Source organism: Colias philodice, chromosome 17, assembly GCF_061535455.1.
Source record: "Colias philodice isolate Cphi_HAF_F1 chromosome 17, ilColPhil1 Martin Lab GWU primary, whole genome shotgun sequence".
Classification (NCBI taxonomy): domain Eukaryota; kingdom Metazoa; phylum Arthropoda; class Insecta; order Lepidoptera; family Pieridae; genus Colias; species Colias philodice.
The window spans coordinates 9,477,404-9,503,081 of record NC_143102.1 but is presented as its reverse complement, the minus strand read 5'-3'; the positions used below and the strand labels follow the sequence as shown (position 1 = coordinate 9,503,081).

The window sequence follows — 25,678 nt, the reverse complement described above, 5'->3', positions numbered from 1 at the left end:
TTCATAGGCGTGAAGCTGTCAAAAAGCAAATAATATAATGGACAGAGTTTTAATGACGAATGGAACCTCAATGGAACTTTTGACGTATGTTTTGACTTTTGAAGTTTTATCATTTGTGTTGACCGATCACCGGTACAGATTATAAAGCGTTTAGATAATAAAGTTTTTAATAGATACATGTTACGTCAACAAAACAAATGTCTATGGTTGAACGTGGTTGAACCAGTGTTTCTAAAACTTAAAAATGTTTAAAATGGTGTTCGATATAGCTGCATTAAGCATTTTGTTATGTAATGACTGCCTAAGATAGATTATAATATTATATCATTCGTGAAGCATCAGATTTGCTGTTTATATAGTTACTTGTTACACAAACCTTATTAATTAGAAGATGTGGTACTTTTCTTCCACTGTAGTGTCAACACTTGTGAAATTATTTAATTTCGCTTTAATTACTTATGAGCTAAAAAAAAACAAACATCATTTTCAGTATTTTTATTAAAACTTATTCTTAACATAAAAATAAGATAAAAATGGATAAAAAACAATATTAACAACCTTTTCTATTTACACTATTTAACAGTACAAGGCATAATAGCACCGCCGAATTCTTTCTCTAAATATTTAGCAACCGCAATGCAGAGAGCGTCGTTGTATCGAGTGGAAAGCACTTGGAGACCAAGTGGAAGACCACTGCTGTTCGTGCCTATTGGTACCTGAAATAATAAACATGGGCATTATATTTTCCAGAAAAAAATGATAAATTTTGTTTTTTTTAGTTTCGGCACTGCATGCATTCATTGTGAACTCAGAGTTCAAGATCACGTGACCATGAAAAAAATTGCTATTCATTAATTATTCATTTGCATAATATTATTTACGAGATAAGATTAGTACACTGCTTTGAAAGCGTGATTACAATTATTGCAAGCGTTAAAAGTTTTACGCGTGATTTTTATATAAGGATAACATATTATTTTAACTTTATTATTTTAATGTTATGACTTCATTTTTCAAGGTAATTGAAGTGAAACTTCTTTAGGCGTGTTGAGAGTAAAATTTCAAGGTCGCGTCATGACAATACCGTCACGTCCTGGAGTAAGGCGACGATTTTGGTATCTTTGAATCTTGCCAAAGAAGTTTCACTTCTGACACGTGTGCTCGGCACACTCGCTCTTTTTTTTAAATCGGGCCAGTAATTTCGGAGCCTATCCAATTCAAACAATCAAATCTTTCCTCTTTATAATATTCAAGATTAATAATAATTATTAAATTATTTACCTGAGTAGCAGGACACTTCAGTACATTAACAATGCCAAAGAAGCCGAAGTTAAAAGGTCTCAAGAAACACGAGTAGTGGTAGGGAGTCGCTTGTGGTGCACTCGGTAATAGTAGGACTCCATTGTCGCCTAATTTTTGCTAGAAATATAAAAAAAAATATATATAAATAAAACGTCATTCAATTAAATGTCGTCATTCAATGAATGGACTAGTCATTCAATCTAATAGCAGATTAAACCAGATGACGGCATACTATTTGGCATTTGTGATTTGATATGAAAAAAGAATACCACACATCATTGTAGAAATAACATATCAAAAATAGTTATAAGACATGTTATTACGAATAGTGTAGGTATTGTGTGTAAATGCTAACATTACAATGCTATTTAACTATTAATAAAATAAAAAATAACTAGCCCCTGGCATGTATATTTGTGGTTTTAAGATATTTTTTTCCACTTCACAATCATCATCATCACTACATAGTATAAAACAAAGTCGCTTTCTCTGTCCCTATGTCCCTTTGTATGCTTAAATCTTTGAAACTACGCAACGGATTTTGATGCGGTTTTTTTTAAATAGATAGAGTGATTCAAGAGGAAGGTTTTAGTATATAATTTATTAGGTTTTAGACAAAGCGGGCGAAGCCGCGGGCGGTAAGCTAGTATAAAACTATACTTACAGCTAAGTCATCTTTCATGTTTTGCGTGATCTCTTCCGCCCATTTACTATTTGGTAGAGGTAAGTATCTTAATTCTATGAAACGAATTATTAAGAATAGACAGTGTTTGCTCATCCCTATCATCTGAAAAGGAGAATAATATTAGTTATTTAATAATTAGCTGTATAAATAGCAAAAATTAATCGTCGAAATGTTTGAGCACGCATAACTTTCAAACGACGACACCAATTTGCGTCTAGGTAATTTATTCAAAAGTAAAAAAAAATATATTTCTAGAAAAATTATCTTAATTTTAAGCTATTGCATAGCTTCTATCGCGGGCCTTGAGCGCGGGGACCGAATCCAGAAATTCCGTAACGAAAAAACCTCACGCTCCCCACTCCGACGGGTACGGAGGTGTAGCTTGAAGGTATAGCATGCAATAGCTGTACCGTGGCAGTCCCCGAGTGACACACGTCTTTTTTTATTATAACTGATTTTCGTAGATCGGTTTCAGTTTAAAGGATAGGAAAGCAAGCAATCCGATTCTAAGAAAAGCAATATGTACATTTAAAAATACTAATTATTGAGATCCAACTTATGAGTATGTGCCTAACTACTGTGTACATTATTTTTTATTTCAGTTAAAGATTTTTTGTACCTTTTTCGCTAATTCAATAAAACCGCTAGGCTCTTTATCACTATTACTGGCTAAAGTAAAATAATTCTCCGGCTCCTTGTCCATCCAGTAACTCCACAATCTATACATGTGGTTGAAACCTTCGTGGCGGTATGGAAGTACTTCTATATTTAGTTTCTCTTTTATGTTTTTGGTTACCCTGTAAATATACAATTTATGGTAAAAATTTAATTAACTTTGACTATTCGAGAAACACTAATAATTTAAAAAATACATAGTTAAAAAACTTCGAATTTTTTATAGTTTGAGAAACGCTGCTTATACGAATATAGACCATAGATTAAAGAGTAGAGCAATTTTTGTATAGAATGGAGCGCAAATAAAAAGAAAAATTACACATTTAAAGTTCTTTTTTTTAATTCAATAATGCATAGAAATGCTTTTAATGTAACTTTAATTTAATAAGATTTCTTATTTCTAAATACCTGTTCATAACGTCCTTCATTTCAGGCCTCAGTGGGCTCATTAAGCAATCATTACTATACTCCAAGTAGTAAAACTTTAATTTCTGTAAAAAAATAACAAAAACATGTGAAAAAAAAGACACTGGATTGTGGAATCCAATCCAAGCAATTAATTATCTTTTTATCCGTCAAAGTTTGTCAAATTTTGGCGCGTTTTTCCAACGGCCGGGCCAACAGATGCTTAATCAATAAACACTAAACAGTATTTACCATAGATAGCTTTTATAACTACATAATTCTACTGTCAGTCTGTATGTTTACCTGAACATCCACATCAGCATCCAGCTTCAGCTCATGTGCCCTATTCCCCGCGATAACCTTAGTAAGTGGAGCCAAATCTTCTGCATGCTTGGTGACAAAGCCGAGACAGAACATTGTGTCGTCTGAATGGGTTTCGCGGAAGAAGATTCCTGTTTATGAAGCAGTTTAATAATTAAATAAATTTACAGTGATGAACATATTTCTAAAATAAAAAAGAGCGTGTGTGCACATGTGTCACGTTGATACCAAAATCGTCGCCTTATCTATGCGCCTAAAGAAGTTTCACTTCCGACACGTCAGTGCTCGACACACACGCTCATAGACCTTCAAGAGGAAGGTTTTAGTATAATAATTTATTAGGTTTTAGACAAAGCAGGCGAAGGCCGAAGCCGCGGGCGGAAAGCTAGTAAAATATAATGTGTATAACTACTACAAACATGAAATAATAACAATAAGTAACAGAATCGTCGTCGTCAATAATTACGTGCTAAAAATTTCCACTTGACGTACCTACACTTATTGTTATTTAATGTGAAACAAAAACTTACAGCAGTTTTTTGTATTTTATTTTGTTCAACAATCTCCAAATTAATGTAATTTATTGTTTAAAGTTATTTGCTACTAGTCATTATTGAAGTAAATCTTCTTTATCTATCGGGGTTGGAAAAAACTTTAGTGTCCGTTACGCGCCTTCTTTTTCTTATCCCTATTCCCTACCACGCGTGATTTGACGTATTTCTGTAAAGTTGCATATAGTAAATTATTTTTTGAAAAATAAGGTCATAAAGAAGTTTCACTTCTTACGTGTGTACACTAGTACACGCTAACATTTTTATTCCGTGCCTATAGGTAGTAGTTAGTACCTACATAACATGGGCTTCATTATGAGTGATTATGAGCTCATTGTATTTTCTATAGAAAAAACAAAACACACTTCGCAATCAGTTAATTATATTCGCAATATAAATACACGAAGCACAGAGTAGTTCCATATAGAGCTTTTTTTATAAAAAAATTCAATTCCCTTAAAATATTTGTCCAGAAAAAGATGTAACAAATTATTATTAATGAGGATTATGACGAAAATTATTACGAAAATGACAACATTTATTCGCAAATTATTTACCTACGATATATTTAATAAAATATCTTACCTTTAGAGCTAGTAACACCAGCTGTAGGGTGGTGTCCAAATATACCACAATACATAGCTGGCATGCGAGTGGACCCGCCTATATCTGAACCTGCACAAATTTATAAAAAAATCGTGTCATTTGCACCATTTTAATTGAAAAAAAGATTGAATTAGATTTTTTTATTTAAAACTGTTAAAATTTGAAAAACTACAAGAATAACTACCCGGGCTAAGCAGATAGGTAGTTTATTTTGTTTTTATTTTAATTATTTTGTAATCCTAATAATCCTACTAATCCTATTCTACTAAAACCTACTAATATTATAAATGCGAAAGTTTGTGAGGATGTGTGTGTGTTTGTTACTCTTTCACGCAAATACTACTAAACCGATTACAATGAAATTTAGCACACATATAGAGGGTAACTTGGATTAACACATAGGATAGGTTTTATCCCGGAAATCCTACGGGAACAGGAATCATGCGGGTTTTCCTTTGAAAACGCGGGCGAAGCCGCGGGCGGAAATCTAGTCCGGATAATAATTCAGGGACAAGGTAAAGGTTTGTTTTCATTTAATTATCACATGTAGAAATTACTTACATAAAGTACAAGGTTATACTCATATTATAGGTCGTAAATTTTGAATAATTAAGTTTTATTATACCTACTTACCAGTTTCTATAAATAAAAAAAGACGGGTTGCACTCCGGGAGTGCCGGCAGAAGTGAAAACTTGATTATTACGTTGAGCGTGTTTGATATTTTGGAATGGTATCAGGTCACGTGTCCTGACGCGAGTTTAAGATTTTATACCCATTAGGTACAGAAAAAGTGCTCAACGCCGCTAAAGAAGTTTTCACTTCAAAAATAAAAAAAATGTATAATACATAATATAACGATTTATCGAAAAAAAGCTGTGTGAACACGTCATTGCAAAAAGATATTTTTTGCATTTGCGTGTTAATTTTACAATACAATTCATAATTATTGCAATTGCTTGGAAGTATAATTACAACAAATATACCTATACGATTACGTATCGTATATATTTGATGTAATTAAATAAGTGACAATTGACAAAAAGCAACTCAGATACAGGGATGCATTCATAAGTCCGAGAGGCCCGGATTTAAGCGGGATAATATTTTAGGAGTTGCAAAGTTAAAAGTGCAAAATATAACTACAATCTACATTAAAATCACAGCGGTAATTTTTAAAACCTCGTTTTTATTTATTAATTTATTGAAAAACTAATTTTGAACTCATATACCTACAGATTTGAGATTGGTAAATAACTAACAAAGACCAAAAAAAAGCTCCTAGAAAGGCATCAAATAAATCCATGAATATTTTAAAACATCAAATTAACATAAAAATAACTTACAAAGACTAATCGGTGTAGCGTAAGACGCAGTGAGAGAGGCCTCCGCGCCACTGGAGCCCCCGGGGCTTCGCCCTGTGTGCTGCGGGTTTTTGGTCATACCGTACACTGGGTTACGGGTTTCTTGCCTGGAGAGGAATTATGTATGTTAATAAAGGCTTAAGTAAGAGGCTAGGCTTTTAATTTATAACCTTATTATGCATGAATAATAAATATATGGAAAACAAGATGTCTCAACTTAAACATGAAATAAAATTATTTTCCCAAGAAAAATGTAGCTTTCGTTTAGTTACGGAGTTTGCTAAATTGGTAAGCATACCTATAAGTATGTTGTAAATAAACAATATAAACACAATTTTATCTAATCAGTCATCGATCATCATTATCAGTTCTAAATACATTATAGGGTCAACCGGGGCAAATGCAACTATGGGGCTATGGCAACTAGTTATCATAACTAATTTATTAGAGTTGTTGTAATAAATCGCCACCTATGATTCAATAGCTCAACGACTAATAAATCTTACAAGTAATAGATGGTGCCCCTACGATGAAAACTATTTGATTGATAGGCCATTGTGTCAAACCGCTATTTTGAAGTTGGTGTGCGTAAAAACAGGTGTCGAGTTTTGCAGACAAAAAAATTGTTTAGGAGTGATTTTTTGCAGGTGTTTTTGATTGGACGCGATTATCACAAGCCGTTAAGCATATTTCATTTATATTTTTAGTGCGTTAGTTGACTCTATTTTGTGTTATTGATGCAGTTACAATTGCCTCACGAAAATTTCACTGTGGGGTTATTGCAACTGTGAGGTTAGTTACAATAGCCCCTTATATTTTTGTATGAAACTAAAAACACTAGTGATGTGACAGTGTCGATATTTTTATTATGTATCCTTCTTGGTAGTCAAAATATATTTTCTTTATGATTAATTAAAGAAGAACCATCGATTATTTCTTCGATATTATACTCAGAGACGGGTTCATAAGTAAAATTCAAATTAGATAAAGCGTGGTTAAAGAATATAAGTAACTAAAAACGATAGGTAGGATAGTTCTGTGATTGTTCAAGTAATTTTTAGTAAACGGTTGATTAACTAATATAAACGTATTTTGTTTGGTTTACGTTTTTAACAATATTTAACACAAAGAATATTATTTGTTCTGACCAAAAACTAAAATTGACTTAGTAGGTAGTACACTGTTATTTTTTTTGTTGCGATTTAAAGTGGTAAATCAAAGTAGGTACATGAGTTTTTCCTCTAAATAATGCGGCGCCATCTACGATCGCAACGTTATTGTATAGATAACGTTATTGTATATATATATCTTCTATACTTATAATAAATCTGTAGAGAAGCCAATTCTGTACATGAAATATATTTAAAAAAAAGCTATGAAGGGGTGATAAGGGATCGCTACTGATGCCAAAAATGCAATCAGTAAAATTTTTGTCTGTCTGTCTGTCTGTCTGTCTGTATATTCGTTATAGAAACAAAAACTACACGACGGATTTTAACCAAATTTGGCACAATTATTCTTCATACTCCTGGGCAGGTTATAGTAAAAGAATCATGTAAATCGGTGTAGAAACACCAAAGTTATACATGAAATACGCTATAGGTCATCGCGCGTGAATACAGAATCATGCCATAAGGATTATTTTTGTGTATCAGTTGCCGCGTTCGACGCGCTTCGCGGCGGGAGCTATAAAAAGGCGGCGGGTCTGCACCCGTTTCGCGTTGTCACGGCATCACGTCATGTGAACGGCTGAACCGATTTCGATAATTCTTTTCTATTATATTCCTTGAAGTACGAGGATGATTCTTATGTAGAGAAAACGTAAATATGTACCACGGGCGAAGCCGGGGCGGACCGCTAGTATAGAATAATAAAAATATATCGATGAATAAGTTTTTTGCATTCCCCACACTAATTCTCTAACAAATAGTTGCATTTGCCCCACAATCAGAAAAATAAGATTTTTCCTGAAAACTCGTTCTTGCTACACGGTAATCCAGTTCAAAATCCTATGAATAACATGAAATCTCATAAATATATTCTATATTCGTTGTTTTATATGAAATAGAAGAAGAGCTATGGCAGTTAGTTGCATTTACCCCCGACTAGGGGTTAATGTAACTTTTTCTACCAATTTTAGGAAATATTCTCACTACCAGCTATTTATAAGACTACTGTATTGCTTGATTGGTTGAAAATAATCTTCAATAAATACAAAAATCACTAAATGGGTCAAATAAATGACCAAATATAAAAGGAGATAACTGCAACCGATCAAACTTGAAACTTGTTATTTTTTAGTTGCATTTGCCCCGGTTGACCCTACAGTATTATTATGTATTATTTTAGTTTAGCAGAACCAACCAAATATTATACAGTGCCTTCACGCGAATTATAAAACATACGAAATATCATTCCACACTACAATCTCAAACTATTTATTCAATAAGACTTCTTATAAAAGCTCTTTTGAATTGTCATAACATTTACCACCGATTCGGAAAGCAGTATCTATGGAGAAGAACCGGCAAAATTTGCCGCAAGAAAATCCATAGACCCATAGTTGCTCTTTTAAAATCATGTCAATATTACGAGCTGTAAAACGTGTCAAGTAAAATTTATTCTACCAATTTCCATTATCTAGACTTACCATATAAGAAGTTCAGGTAGATTGCTAGTAGCCACAGGTATAGCCCCAGCCTCCTTCAACAGAAGGATCCCATCACTATCTTCAGTGGCGATATCATTACGACGTGACCACAGACCCAGCGTGATAGGCATGCCTTTCATGGCTTGACTCTCTTTTGTTGTGAATGGTACACCTTTTATAAATAATAATAAGTGTTTTTGTTACTGATGAAACCGCCTCCTTGGTACAGTGGTTGACGCGTGAGCGTAGAACCGAGGGGTCCTGGGTTCGATTCCCGGTGGAGACGAAGAAAAAAAAATGTCTCGGTCTGGCAGGACACAGAAGGCTGATCACCTACTTGTCCCTAAAGAAAATCGATCAGTGAAACAGATGTATGAATAATGCATCTGCCCCTTACCCCACTACGGGGACACGGGACTTCACACACACACACTTACTGATGAAAGACATTGATTAAAATTGGATTAAAAGGCCGATTTATTAAGGCCATATGAATAGAAAAAACATTGATCACGGGGGATTCGAACACGCGTCTTTGCCTTTCTGGGGCGACGCATGACCACTCGTGATCCCACCAGAGCAATCGAATTATTTATACTCTTTTGATTTATTTCTATCCAAATCATCCAAAAAAATTTCATTTATAAAGCATTTGAATGCTATAAAATTAGATTTCAAAATTCAAAGGTAAAGCAAAAACTCGGGTTACTAAATAGTTACTACGTAAGTTCATATAACGTAGTTAGTATTAAGTAATGTGTAGTTCATGGCAAAATAATGGTGCCCTTAGGGTCAAAATGATTATTTTACGATTAAAATTTACGAATACGATTAATTTTCTAAGGCATAATTTCTTCATAATCAAAAGCACAATAGCAAAATAATAATCTTACCAAGGAAAGGTTTCTTGGCCATCTCCTCCGAGAGGCCAACGGCGATCTGCCGGTCTACCTCTCTTGCTTCCTCTAGCGCAGCTTCATACCTTTCTGCTGTTATCGCATTTATTATAGGATTAACCTGCCGAACCAATATTTTATCAGTACATTAGTACCCTCTGTTATCGTTATTCTTTGGTCTTAAGCCTGCTACTCACGTGCCTGCCGCAGGGGCAATATCACTTATCAGTTGTTCTTTAAATTGCCCCTGCTTACTTATACACGTCACATTGATTGAGCCAATTAAGGGTGCAATTCCAATATTGCCCCTGCTGCAGGTAGGTGAATAGCCGGTTTTACTTCTTGATATAAATTCATCTTAATGGGCCCTCTTCACAATGGGCAGTGTTGGGAGAGCAGAGGCAATCACGATAGTGGCCCTCTAGCCTAAATATCTATGATCGGCCGTCATTGTAGATGTTTATTAATAATCGCCGTAATGGCGGCAAACATTGAGCATTTGCTGGGCCAACGCTGCCCATGACTAGGTCCTAGGACCCATTATGTTGTATTGCAATTGATTATTAAAACAACATCAACATAGTAACAGATTGCGCCTACAATACCTATTAAATATATTACCTACAGTAACTATACTAAATATATTACCTACAGTAATAAAGGACATTTATTTAATAAATTAGTAAAAAACATTTTCTCCTCCAAATATTTCATGTAAACTGCACTTCATTCAAAAATGTTTGTGACCACTGTCAGTAGGTAAAGAGGTCATTGTACGAAATTCTTCCTGCTCCGCGACCGGACTTTAGTAGATAGAAATCTAGATTTATATAAAAACTCTACATTTTAGAGTCTACATTGATGATTATAGAACGTTCGCTAATGAGTATATTATTATAATCTAATTTGTTTACGATAGGGCCCTGAGGTTTCTAGTAGGGCCCCTAACATTTAGATTCCTCGTAACTAATTTATTTTTACTTTTGATTTTATGATCAAATTCTATTAATAACTTGTAGTTTTAGAATGGCAAAATAGTGATAGTAAAAAATATTGAATTACCAAATACATTTTTTAGTCTATTCGAAAGAAATTGATTATTCGTGAGTGAAAGTCGCACAGTGGTTGTTGTAAACGCACTATGGTCTACTTGATAGAGATTGTTTGAGTTTTTATTTTGATGTTTTAAAAAAAAAAACGATAACTTACGCACAGTACTAAATAGAAATTTTACTGAGATTACTCAGGTTTTACTTTCATAAAATTAAAATTACTTAAATTGATAAAAAATCTTGAAAAGCCCTTAAACAAAGTATCTTCTCAAATATAATGGATCTGTATTTATTTATTATAATTGAGTAGGTACATACCAATTGAATTCGTTCTATAACTGCTTTCACCAAGTCTTCAGATTTCAATTCTTTATTTTTTATCTTCCTCGCTAACGTTACTGCACTGTTCGCTAATATAGCATGTTCTTCGCTCAAATCTGGTATTGTTTTCTTTTTACATTCCCAATATAATGAAAATATAAAGTCTATCACACTATCTAGGAACAGTCGGAAGTAATAACATATATTCCTGCAGACCGACATGTTGAAGCGCTAAGATATCTGAAAAAAATATTGTATAATTAATAAACTAATTTACCAAACGTTAACAATAGTATAAAAATACATATATAGATACTATAATAAAATTGAATCAATAGGGACTTATAATAGTCACGAAATCATATTGTAAGTATAAATCGACTTTATTTTTCGTGAATTTTAGTTTTGTTTTCCTTGAGTGGAAGTAAATCGTATTCTATCCAAACAAATATAATAACGAATACAGTTTTAGTTGTTTTTGTAACGATTTAACTAATCAACTATCATGAAGGCAAAAAAAAAATTATTAAAAAAAATTAGATACTTATTTCGCGTGCGCTACGAAAACCAAATGATACATAAAATCATATTCTATAAATTAAATTAATTTTTTACTCACGATAGGTGAGAAAAACTCCGCGATGGTACCTATGGCTATATATAAACCACTCTACCTAATATTTTAACAGTTTTCGTTTAAAATTTTAACTTTTAATACGGATGGAATCTGAAAGCGGTGAAATTCGTATCAGGATTATTTATCCTTATCCAATTTAATTGTTTGATAAATAAGATTGATAATTATATTGATAAACCAACAATCGTAATGTAAATTAAGGTTAAAATGTGAAAATAAACAAATTCATTATACGTAAATAGTTACGTGTGAAGAAAAAACGAGTTTATAAAACCAGTCTAATTAACACTGATCATGATCTTAGTCCAAGGCAATCTAGTTCTATTTGTATCATAAAAAATAATAATGTAGTTTTTTTTCTACAATTTTTCCTGAATATTATAATTACTGCCTATATTTTACATTAAGAATTTCATTTTCCCACGTATCAAATACGAAGTAACTTTGTAAGTACGACATCGTTTAATTTAATTTATCTCATTTTAAAATAAAAAAAAAAAATGTGAGCCGTCATGGGACGCCTGGCAGATGTGAAACATCGTTCGGTTTACAAGTGAGCCTATAGATGTGTATATCGTGGCGACCCGTCGCCATGGCAAGCGTCGCCACGTCAACAATTCGGTTTACAAGTGAGCCTACAAAAAGGTAAGTAACATCAAAAAGGTAAGTAAGTATAAAAATTAAGTACGTATTATTGACGATTTATTTACGTAGGTACATATTATGTTATCCTAGTAGGAATATGTACTAAGTATAAGAATATGTACCCATTTCAAGTCATCAAAAAGGGCTGATAAAATCTTGTTATTACTGGTCGTTTCTCACGACTTGTTTTTATTAGTTACCTACTATAGTTAATGTGTTAGGCCGGTTTTTCTTAATTAATTATAATAATTATTAATTATACATATTAGGTAGAGCTCTGTGTGGTCGGTAGGTTTTCGTCATCGAGATATATGTACTTTACATTCTATCTCGATGGTTTTCGTATAATATTTTGTAAAGTACACCTATGATTTTAAAGAGTGATCGTATTGTATAATACCTACATTATATTATAATGTTATACCACAGTATTACAATATTATTTCGGTAATACTGTGGTTATACCTACCATTTATAAATAAGATGATATTATTTACAAATCAACATGCCAATTATGTTCTTGACTAATGTAAATACACTATTTTAAAACAAACATACTTAATGTTACCTAACCAGTAGGTAAATGAGGTTTTTCTCAGACAATTTCTCTACTGTTTTGTCATTATAATATGTAATAAGTCATTTAAGGCCGATTTTAAACACGCAAGGTTTTGTAAGTCGGGCTTCGTAATGCAGGTCAATGAACTCCCTTACATTGCCTAACTGCTAACATAAAGTAGAATAGCATTAGGTAATAAAGCAATTATTGTTTTCATATATATATGTATTTTTGTTTAATATTGTCTTTTTATTACGCTCAGAATATTAGCTTCACCAAATCACCAGTATGTTTGCATGTAAGTAACTGACTTCTTTAACATTTAATTCTTAAACTTTGTACCTAGGTTTTTTACATTATCCAGGATCGGTGACAATGCAGTAGTTTACTGTTTAATAAGTTTATTTTAGCGTGTTTTTCAATAATTATTAATACATATTTTTATTGTTTATGTTTCGTTTATGTACAACAGTTCAAGTAGGTACCTTGGTACCTAGTCTGGTTAATTACGCAGAAAAAGTTAAAATGTGCATAGCAAAAAAAGTTAAAATGTAAATAAATGTTAATAACTTATTTTAAAAATAAGGGATTGTGCATTTTTCATGCTTTTTTTTAACTCACAGTTAGGTACCAAGTTATTATTTTCAGTTATTTTTTCGTGTAGAAATGAAATTAAACTAGAGCAGTGTGAAATATGAATTATTATTTGAAATTGCCGCCTTAATTGTTTACAGTACCGTAAAATAATTAGAATTAATGTTACACAAAATGTAACTGTTATTTTCAAGGGTACATATAACATAGGTAATTAAACCAAAGCCTAGATGTTGCAGGGATGTCGAGTCTGTTTATATTTTAATTGCATTATTTTAGAGTGTACGATTTGAGAAAGATAATCTAGAGCTACTTTCAATGATTGCAATTACACCAGTTAAGGAAAAAATAGATCCCAAATAGTATCATTTTTGAGAAAAAACTCAGCAGCTAAAAACAGCAGTCTAAATTATGTATATTTTCAATTCTGTCATACGGATCGTATAATATAATACGGACGGTATTTTCAACGCGACTTATTCAATTACTAGCTGTTCTGCGCGGTTTCACCCGCATTGCTCCGTTCCTGTTGGTCTTAGCGTGATGATATATAGCCTTCCTCGCCTTACAGCCTTCCTCGATAAATGGGCTATCTTATATCTAACACCGAAATAATTTTCAAATCGGACCATCGTTCCTGAGATTAGCGCGTTCAAACAAACAAACAAACTCTTCAGCTTTATAATATTAGCACAGACTAATAATAATATATTTATTTTTTTTATTTTTACACTTTATTGTACAATACCAGAAATAAAAAAACATATATAATTTAACATGGAGAACATGAATATGGTAAGTGCACAATTGGCGGCCTTATTGCTTAAAGCAATCTCTTCCAGGCAACCGTAAAAATAAAGGACATGTACGATGCTGGTTAAACGCGAAGGCGCAATCATAAAGAAAAAAAATAAATAAAATCAAGGATAAGAAAACAACATCAAAAACTAAGGAAAATATTATATAAATAATAATGTATACAAAACTCAATAATATCAATATTACATACATACTACATCAATACTTAAAAAATAATAATAAAAATAATATGGCGTAGGGATGTGACGACCCCATCGCCCCCGGTTGGCATATCTACAATAGATATCCCAGCCGTGCAGTCAGTCACCCCGCAGGGCACCTTGTGGCGAGGTGTCGGGGAGTAGCGACCCCGCGGGAACCGAGCGCTCCCGGGGGAGGTCCCTGTCCTCACCTCTGGGCTGTCCCGGTGGCAGTTCGGAGTGAACAATGACGAGGTTCAGGATCCCCCACCTCTGGCTTGCCTTTGTTGGCCGTCCAGAGTGGAGCCGCCAGAGCTATATGCTCGGGGGTGGAAGTGTCTAATGGCGTAATAGCGGGGAAACCCGCTCCGGGCCCGCGGGCCCGCGATGGTGAAACCGGTGCCGCACCTCTCTACACCCCTAGCCGCTCAGCTGATGTTGCCCCCTTGTTGCCATTTTCGGTAACCTTTTTGGGAGCCCATCGACCGAGCTGGCGAGTCACCGTCTGCCATCACTTTCAATTTTTAATATTGAAAAGGCAGACGTCCATAGTCCCCATAGACCCAACCTACCGATCCACTGAACACCTCCTTCCATAACCCAGATTTTTAATTCCCATATTTTACAATAGTCCTGCATCGGCCGCGGACTGCCTAGGGCTGTATCTCTATAGTGCAGTCATGGGCAGGCTGCGGCTGGTGTCCCACAACACATTAAAATTCTCTAAAGGGCCTCTGCGTGTTGGACCTGTGTCCCCACGTAAGCCTCCCAAAGGACCGGGTATCTTCCTTCTGGTGGGACCCGTGTATTATGGAGAAAAATAATATAATAATAAATACAATTATATATATAAGATACATAAATATGCCAATACATAAAATATAACATACTATACATAATATTAAACATTGAATATACATTATACAATACAAAATATACAAATTCATATAAATACATACATATACATAAGATAAAAAAGGTAACTAAATAGTGGAAAAAAAGTGCTCTTTGACAAGTGCTTTGAACATATTATGCGGTGATTTGGCGCGTCTGATAGTCTCAGGGAGAGAGTTCCACAGTCGAATTGCTAGGACGGTATAGGATGAGTTAAAAAAATTGGAATGGTGAATAGGGGTGGATAGGAGAAGGAGATCAGAAGAACGGAGGGAAAGGGAACTATTGTAATGTAAATATTGGAACTGATTCTTAAGGTAGATAGGTGTTTTCGGGTCAAACAGGATAGAGTACAAGAGTTGAAGGATGTGAGTATTCCGGCGAAGACGAATAGTTATAGGGAGCCAGTGAAGTCTTTTGCGAAAATCAGAAACATGATCGAACTTGCGTAAGCCGAAGATGAATCTGATGCAAAAGTTTTGCAGCCTTTCGAGAGCGTCCAGTTGATATTCGTGAAGATCGGGATAACAGGAGTCGGCATAATCCAGGAAAGGGAGTAAAAGGGATTGTGACAACGCAATTTTGGTAGAAATCGGAAGAAAGTTTCGCAACCGACGTAGAGAAGAAGCAGAGGCATATACTTTTTTCTGCACTTCCTTAATATGAAAATGAAATGAAATGAAAAATGAAAAATATTTATTTGGACCCACATTATAAAAAGTTTACATACATGAGACACGACGATCGCCTAAACTAGGTACTAGACCTGTGCTATAGGCGATCGACGCTTTCCACTCCTATGACACAGTGCCATTATAACGTGAGTAAAAACGTAGGTAAAGATAGTAACGTGAGTATGTGTGTGTGTGTGTGTGTGTGTGTGTGTGTGTGTGTGAGTGTGTAGGTGTGAGTGTGTACGAGGATGCGTGCATAATATAGTAATAGATAAGGTTTACATACCTAATACATTTGATTTAAAAAAAAAAAGTTAGATTTATACAAATTACATTTTTACACATTAAATTATTACACATTACATTATAATAATATATTATTACACAATTAACATTATTACACATTATTAGTTCATAATTTTAGCAATTCTTCGGTTTCTAAGTATGATAAGGTAAGTAACATGCTTGTGGTTTTATTTTTTAGGTTAAAATATGTCATGTTGCGGATATTTAATATTTTATTTACTTTATTATAGAGCAAAGGACCCATATAGGCGGGACAACGCTTAGCTGACACAGTATGAACTAGAGGTAAGTTAAAGATTCTATCATTACGTCTTTTTTCAGTATGATTTGTATGTCGAGCTGCCAAGTTATGAGTGCCTAGAACACAGTCCAATATATAAAGTTTCCTGACAGAGAGGAGGTTACAATCATTGTAAAGTGTTAAGGTAGGGTAGAGCATTGGCTTAGCCATCATTACTTTGAGAACTGCTCGTTGCGCTCTTTCAATCTTGAGCATGTGCGTTTTTGCTGCTCCGCCCCATACTTGGATACAATAACTTAGAATCGATTGACCAATGGCAAAATATACTTTTTTTAAGATATCTATGTCAGCGATGTCGCGAAGCTTCCTGAATATGACCATTAGTTTGCGAGTGCGTGATGCCAGAGTTTGAATGTGATACTTCCAGGTTAGTTGGTTATCTAAGTGAACACCTAAGTATTTGATGGTAAGAGCACTTTCTAATATCTTACACTCGCACGATTTATTTTCTTGTGGATAGTTGAATGTCTTACAAGTATGTGATGTTATAGTGAGTTCTTTCGGCTGTGAACACTTGTACAAAGAGAAGGTTAAGTATTTTGTTTTATTTAGATTGATGGTTAAAATGTTTTGACTTGACCAAGACATAACTATTGCCAGTCCATCCTCTGCAGATTTTTTTGTGCTGTTCCAGTCATTACCACTAAATACGATGGCAGTATCATCAGCAAATGAAACAACATGGCCGTTAGATAGGGTCAGATTGGAAAGTTCGTTTATGTATACGAGGAACAACGTCGGACCGAGCACACTACCCTGTGGTACACCATAAGATACGGTATGCATTGAACTTACTTCACTTCCAATCTTTACCATCTGTTTACGGTCTGTTAGGTAACTTGCGAGTAGTTGCAATGGTAATCCTCGAACACCAGCTCGTTCAAGTTTCATTAAAAGGATAGGTATTGAAACCGTATCAAAGGCTTTAGCCAGGTCCAGGAATACACCAATGCATTTTTTTTTGCTGTCGAGATTACTAATAATGTGATTCGTCAAATCAGCTATAGCGTCTTTGGTGGATTTGCCTCTCAGGAAACCATATTGATGCATCGAGAAGAAATTAGTCTTATGTAAAAACTCGTAGAGCCTTGAGTTAATAATTTTTTCTAGGATTTTCGACATTATAGGCAGCATAGCTATTGGACGAAAATTATCAACTCGATCTTGGTCTCCTGATTTATGAAAAGGACGAATCAAAGCAATTTTGAAAGCGTCTGGAAATACTCCGCATCTTAATGACAGATTACATATATGGACCATGACAGGAACAAGGTACTCTTTATTCAGCTTAAATATGTTTGAGGGTATATTATCATAACCTGTAGAATTATTCTTAAGGCCGTTGAAAATTTCAGTCATTTCATAGACATCCGTGTCTCTCAAACCCATAGATGCACAAGGAATTTGTTGATTATTAGAATTAAGATTATTGTTGTCATTGTTATTGGAGTCTTTAATTAAGTTTTCAGCCATAGTTTTACCTATATTTGCAAAATATTTATTGACATCATCCAGCGTTTGATTAAATTTTATTAATTTCTGATTGTCACATTCAATTGGGGTCATATTAGCAAATTTTTTAATGAGTTTCCAGGTTTGTTTGTCATTTCTCTTACATTTGTTTAGTTCAGCTCTTTCATATGCGTTTTTAACCTTTCTTAAAATATTGGTACAGAAATTTCTATATCGGGAGTAAGTGATTCTTAAAGTCTGATTATTGGGCTGTTGTTTCAGTTTCAAGTGCATCTTGTCTCTGTTTCTTATACATCTTAAAAGATCCGGTGTTATCCACGGTTTCCGAGGAACGTAATTTCTTGAAATCACTTTGTATATGACATTAGTTTGTATTAATTTTTGTAGATATTTAATTAGAGCGTCAGCAGCTAAGTTTACATCAGTTAACTGTAGTATATCATTGAAATTATTATTTTTTATTTCATTCGAAACAATATCATAGTCAATTTTCACTAACTCTATCGAATTACTCTTTTTAATTTTTATGTGTTCCATCCAAAGAATTACAGCAGAATGGTCTGTAACTGAGGAATTAACAACGATGGTGTTACATGGAAGGTTCGATTTCAAGATAACATGATCGAGTGAGCTATTTCCACGTGTCGGGAGCCTATGAGCAGGTAAAAGTCCATACATTGACATCATGTTCAAGTAATCATCCATTCTTGCATCAGTGCTGCACTCAGTTATATTTATGTTTATATCACCCATGATAATGACATTTTTAAAAGATGTAAACGTTGCTAAAAGGTTATTCAGTGACTCCAAGAATCTGTCAATATTTCGACAAGCCGGGGATCTGTAAATAGCTATTATTATAGTGCAGGAGTTTAATTGAATAAGCAAAGCATTGGCATCAAGTAATATTTTTTCTGAAACAGAGCAACCAGCTATAGTGTCACGTAAGTATACAACTACTCCTTCATTTTGCGATTTACAATTTAGTGTGGCATACGAGTTGTATCCAGGTAACGACGGTACACTTGCGAGATGTTTCAACCAACACTCTGTAAGAACAATGACGTCCATATCTATAACTGACTGCCTTAAGAATATTTCCAATTGCGGCAGGTTTTTTGAAATACTACGAATATTCTGGGACAGGATGGTGAGTTTACATGTTCGCTTGTTAATAATTTCAACAATTTGATCTATATTGCATACTTGGGCTTTAGAGACATTATAATTATCTAGATCAGAATTTAATTCGATTAAGTGAGTATTAGCCATTAACCCCTTATTGCATGAATTATTAAGGAGATGAAATAAAAATTATTTTTTTGCAAAAAAGTGTTTATTAGACCTTACATTATGAGATCAAATTGAGAAAAAAAATTATTTACTTATATTATAGAAAATATGAAACGGCGCCATATATGGACTCGTATGCAGTGTTTTAGACTACAAGCCCGCATAGGGCAAAAATATGGGTCAAATGAACCACCAGGGGACATATCTAGAACGATAGCAGAGCAAAAAATAATAAGATTCATCACTATGCCGTCACTTGTAAGCTGTCCAACTGAGTGCAGATGAGAATTGAAAAGTACAGGTAGACTCGGTAAATTTTGGTCATATATTTTTGTACGGCATTCTTAACCATCGATAGATCCATTAAAAATAATAAGAAACCGCTCAGTGCCGTACAAAAATGGTGGTCCACCAAGTCGGTATTTTTATTTAATTTCCGAGAGTTACCGGGGGTAAATTTGGTCATTTGACCATGTACGGCATCTGTGTCATACTATTGCTATACTGCTTTTAATCCATTATTCCGCAACGCCGTACAAAAATCATGGGGACAAGGGGAAAAAATCGAGAGTTGTAATCCCCTCTCTTTCCCCACTCCAGGGGGTCATTTGACTAAGTACGGCTTCGGTTCCAAAACATTATCTAGCACTCAAAAGTACTATTAAAAGCAATGCCGTCAAAAAATAATTGTTCTTTTAAATGTATACCAATAATCATCTTAATTTCATCGAATTCTTAATATAAAGAGCTGTAAGGTCATTTGACCCTGTACGGGAACTTTTTTTTTAACATGATATTGTAAAATTCAATTGTTGTATAGTATTGCCGTTCAAAAGAATCCGTTCTAAAAAAAGTTATAGAGAAATGCAAAACCAGAAATTTTGTTAAAGTTTAAACATCGTAGATTAATGAAATATAATAGTTTTCTACACTTTATTCGTTGTTTTAAATAGTATTAACATAGATAAATTAGGAAAAAACGATGCCGTACATTTTTGTGCAGACCACATCTTTTAGGCTGATGAAAGCGACGAAAGCTACAATTTTAAGGGTGCTTTATGGCCATTTGATACAGTACGGCATTAACATATTTTTACCCAACTACGGCAAAGCAAAAGGAGGGTTATGGTTTTGACAGGTCATGTATGTATGTTCATCTATTCCCTCGTAACTTCTAAACTACTTATCAGAATTCGACAAATGACATATCATTAGAAGCGTCTGGATAACCAGCGCCCAACTAGCTAAAGGCTATATGGGGTTTCACAAAATCTAATGTGGCGCCCTCTAGCGGACAAAACATACAGAGTAAAAAAATAAAGTTAAGATAAATATGCAGTGTTTGGTATCATTTGAAAGCGCTTTACTTGTACATTTTGAATATGTATATATTACTAGCATTTGCTTGTGACTTTACCTGTATTCATGGACTGATTGCATATAATTCACATCTTTTCGTTCATAGCTTTTTTATTAGTTCATCAATTTAACGGAGTCCATTCCACCTGACTCCGACTTTCCAAGGTGATAATTAACCACCTCGAGCTTCTTAATATTAATGAATATTTATATTTTATTATAAAAATATAAAGCAAACATTTCGTTATATGGATTTTTTTCTTTTTCAGATTTTTCCCCTTTGAACCAACGAAAATGTACGGCACATGAAAAAATATTATCTATGCATAAAATACTTTAAAAATAAATTTATTTCGTGTTGTGTCAAATGACCCCCTGGAGTGGGGAAAGAGAGGGGATTACAACTCTCGATTTTTTCCCCTTGTCCCCATGATTTTTGTACGGCGTTGCGGAATAATGGATTAAAAGCAGTATAGCAATAGTATGACACAGATGCCGTACATGGTCAAATGACCAAATTTACCCCCGGTAACTCTCGGAAATTAAATAAAAATTCCGACTTGGTGGACCACCATTTTTGTACGGCACTGAGCGGTTTCTTATTATTTTTAATGGATCTATCGATGGTTAAGAATGCCGTACAAAAATATATGACCAAAATTTACCGAGTCTACCTGTACTTTTCAATTCTCATCTGCACTCAGTTGGACAGCTTACAAGTGACGGCATAGTGATGAATCTTATTATTTTTTGCTCTGCTATCGTTCTAGATATGTCCCCTGGTGGTTCATTTGACCCATATTTTTGCCCTATGCGGGCTTGTAGTCTATTTGTTGTATTTTTTCTGTCATATATGGCTTCGTATGCAATTAGAAAAAAGTAACTAAATAATTAAATAAAAATATATTCCGGACTAATTTCACACACATGGTTGCTAAGCCCCAAACTAAACTTAGGCTTGTATCCTGAATGCTAAGTCAACTGATATACTACATATATTTTACATAAATCCTATCCTACTAATATTATAAATGCGAAAGTTTGTGAGGGTGGATGTATGTGTATGTGTTTGTTTGTTACTCTTGCACGCAAATACTTCTGAACCGACTTTAATGAAATTTAGCACACATAATATAGAGGGTAACTTGGACTAGCACATAGGATAGGTTTTATCCCGGAAATCCCACGGGAACGGGAACTATGCGGGGTTTTCTTTGAAAAAGCGGGCGAGGCCGCGGGCGAAATATTAGTACTTTATATGGATACCTGAATATCACCCAGAATCACAGCCAACTTATACTTCGTGAAATTGCTTAAAACAATTAGGTACGTTTGTCATTAAAACATAAAAACACGTTATATTTTTCACATAACGTGAAAGAACGAAATTTGAACAATATAGGCATAGCTGACGGGTGCTCTTCTACCAAATTGGGTAATGACTAGTGCCATCAGATGGTACAGAATCAAAGTGAAAATCTAGATGTCTTGCAGGAGTTTTTCGTAGCTTTTTTGCGGCAATTGGTGAGTCAGGAATACTGAGGAGACTCGAGAGATGCCGATGTTCCTAAGTTTTTGAGAGACGACCACGTCTTTTGGTAATAAGAGCTTTCCCTGACTTTCGCATTTGCTCTGAAACGGCTAATTAAAAATTATACAGTGGCATATAGCATGAGTCTGTATTTATTGATGATGATATGATATTGACATGTTTAGCAGTGAGATAAAAGTGTCCGGGATCGATACTGGAACAATCAGTGAAAGTATCCTTGAATGCATACCAAGCCACATATGACATAATATATTTTGGACGGAATGCATACGAAGCCAAATATGACAGATTTGGAAAAGTTAAAAAAAACACGATTAAAGCAAAAAAACAACCAAACCAAATGTTTTACCTTATTTTAGAAAGACTAAAGAATGAAGTAATATTTTTTTTCATGGCTTTACTCACCTTTTTGATATTGAAATCTTAATTTGAAAATCACGGTTTTTTCCGCGCACCCAAACCGTCGCACGCGCTAGACTAAATCTCTAATATATCTGATGGATATTATTTACACTGTATAAATTAATTACATTCCAATTCTCGATGAAATGCTGTTTAAGATGTAAGGTAGTTTTTTTAGATATTGTTTATGGTTAGCCTATAAAAAATTCATGAACTTCGTCGTCCATATATGGCTTTGTATGCGGTAAGGGGTTAAAATTATTTGAATAAAAAATACTATTGGGCTTATAAATCATAGACTTAACAAACATATTAGTGTTTGTAGATATATTCAAAGAAACCAGAGCAGAATATAACTTGACTAGGACAACAATTGCAATGAACCTCATGTAACAAATTGTAAAAATAAGTGATAAATACATTAGACTAAATAAATGATTAAATTGTGAAGAAATGGAAACCTTTACTCTTTGAAGCTTTAAGATAATTTTATATTTCATTGACGAATTCAAACCACACGCATGTATATTTTGTATGTTATAGTCTGTCCACTATAAGAATTGCTTTTTGACAGCTCGACGGGTGATACCAGAAGTGATGTTCAAAAGATTATCGATTGTGATACCATTTCAATTATAAATTAAAAATATTATCATAAATCGAATCAGGTACGTAAATAATAATTACAACGTAAACGTACTAATAAGATATGTAATAATAAGACCACATATCTATGCATTGTATGTTAAAACTAAACTAAACTAATATTTTATTATTTATTGGTTTCTATCTTAAAATTTGGTTGTCTTTACGTTTAAATTATATAACATAATAGAAGAGTTTTTCTGCATCGGATATATTTTACAGAGTATTTCTATCGATTATTATAATCTATCGACCCATCATTGAATAATTCTGTGTAGACATCACTAAGTGGGCGGGACCTGTCCATGAAGAACGATAATTACTGATAATTATTTGTATGACATTTTAACATAGACAATACAATCCTTCATAGGCGTGTAGCTGTCAAAAAGCAAATAATATAATGGACAGAGTATAGTGTGTCAAAGATTGACATTAGTAGTGACATAGACGTAGGAGTCAAGAGTGATCAATAACAACAATAATTTATGTAAGACCGGATATAATCTGGCAGAGGGCCGCGTTGTGATTCGAGATGCAACAAAGTTGTTGAACTAAATTTTTGTGTAAACCTACTATGTTATCTATACATATAATAAAATCGTAGGAAAGTCAAAACTGTAGATTGAATATTTTTTTAAAAGAATACTGGGCGTGATCTTCAATAGATATCGTAGCCAAAAATATAGGCTTTAGAATTTTTGTCTGTTTGTCTGTATGTATAAACTGTCCGCCTAAACTCAAAAGACATAAGATAGGCTTTATCTCGGAAATCCCACGGGAACGGAAACTGTAGGTTTTTCTTTGACTACACGCGTGAAGCTGCTGGCGGAAAGCTAGTTTTAAATTACATAAACCACTTATTTTTTTTGTCTTATCTACGTTTTATCAATTAAATAATATACCTACCTACTAATCCGCTCAGTATTTTTAAATAGGTACATAGATATTACAAAATTTTTCGATTTTATTAATTATTATAAGTACCTACTTACTGGTTAGAAAAACAATATTCCGTATTATATACGACGACACATAACTTAATCAAGTGTAAATTTCCGGTTATACACTTAACATCTCTTTACATAATCAGATGGTAATTATAAAACCTATCATTGTTTATCACAGACTAATTGGATTTTCTCAGAACACACGCGAAACAACTGCAATTGCTTTTTAACTTAAAAAGAAAATCTTCAATTTCGTTTTATTAAAAAAATATTTACTTACATTAGGTCAACATAAAACACTAAAATATTATAATTTTAAACACATGTAACACCAACGCAAGACGCATAGAGACTGGTACCACCGTACCGAAATATTGCCTACTCCGAGCCGGCCGCGGCACTATGAATACATTTACATGATGAATAGATTTTATTTAATGGTCCAAGATAACGTCAATGTGGATTGTAAACAACTAAAACTTAATAGGCTGTTTTTTACCCCTGGTCACTCCCGCCTCTGGGCCATTTTAGGGCTCCGTAACAAAATTTACTAAACTTTCGTCATGTCCGTCTATATTAGGTCTATAACACCATCTATATCAAATATCAATAAGATATATCAAGCTGTATTTGCCACACTTATGAATCTTTAATAAATAAAAAATAAAATAAAATTTAAGTATTAGGAACTTGAAATACATATAGGTAACATTATACCTGTATCTCAGAAGGCAGTGCCTTCCCTTACAAATTCCTTATTACGTTATATTTGACAAGTTAACAAAATAAAATAATAATAAATACGAAGAAACCATCGAGAATATATATTTTAGGCACCTCCCCTACATGAGAAGTGAAAAGTGAAACATAATTTTCCCCTCGACAATCGACATGCGAAGTTATTGTATGGATTGTTCGCCTACTGAAATATTATTAGGATCGAAAGTGGCCCTTTTTGAGACGTAAGTATGTTGTATCTGTTTTACATAAACTACGGAATCCTTCAATGCGTGTGTTGCAACACGTACTTGACCAGTTTTATATTATTTTTGTGTTCACCCTGAAATACTCATGATTAACAACAAAATTTAATTAAATTATCTACTCAACAGATTCTTTAAGCATAGAATATTAAGGCAAATACCTACGGCTTGAATGAATGAAATAATAACGTAAATAATTACTTAATTATAATTGAACCAACGAATGCAAAACTGTGGAAATCGGTTCGTGCGTTCTGGAGTTATTGCGTCAGGAATGAAAACCGACTTATTTTTATATATTATGTAGATTATGTCTGGTGACTACCTAGTCTAATATGGTAAGTAGGTACATTTTATTAAGGTGTGAGCACATATTAAATTTGATTTCTAACAATTTACCGTCACGCCTCACATGTTTTAATCAGGCACTGGCAAATTCAACGCTTTCTGATTCCAATTTTATTGTTTAAACCCGAAATAAAAAGTATTTATATTATAACCCAAAAACTAGTAACAAAGATGTAACAAAGTAAAAATAATTATCGGCTTCAAAAGAAGAAACACAAAATCTACATTTCTGTTTAATA

General features: G+C 33.7%; 2 protein-coding genes across 2 annotated transcripts in view; one reads left to right on the top strand and one right to left on the bottom strand.

Annotated features, from left to right (window-relative positions):
* garz (Sec7 domain-containing protein garz) overlaps positions 1 to 25,678 on the top strand; it is a 437,193-nt gene that overhangs the window by 144,216 nt on the left and 267,299 nt on the right. The window lies entirely within an intron of this gene.
* Positions 481 to 24,520, bottom strand: LOC149481280 (fatty-acid amide hydrolase 2-like). Its single transcript, XM_089705589.1, has 12 exons — positions 24,389 to 24,520; positions 10,824 to 11,066; positions 9,451 to 9,574; positions 8,558 to 8,729; positions 5,890 to 6,014; positions 4,525 to 4,614; positions 3,371 to 3,519; positions 3,071 to 3,153; positions 2,607 to 2,784; positions 1,967 to 2,089; positions 1,282 to 1,419; positions 481 to 716 (listed from the first exon to the last, which is right to left on the bottom strand). The coding sequence occupies exons 2-12, from the start codon at positions 11,046 to 11,048 to the stop codon at positions 573 to 575; spliced, it is 1,551 nt and encodes a 516-aa protein (XP_089561715.1). The 5' UTR covers positions 11,049 to 11,066; positions 24,389 to 24,520; the 3' UTR covers positions 481 to 572.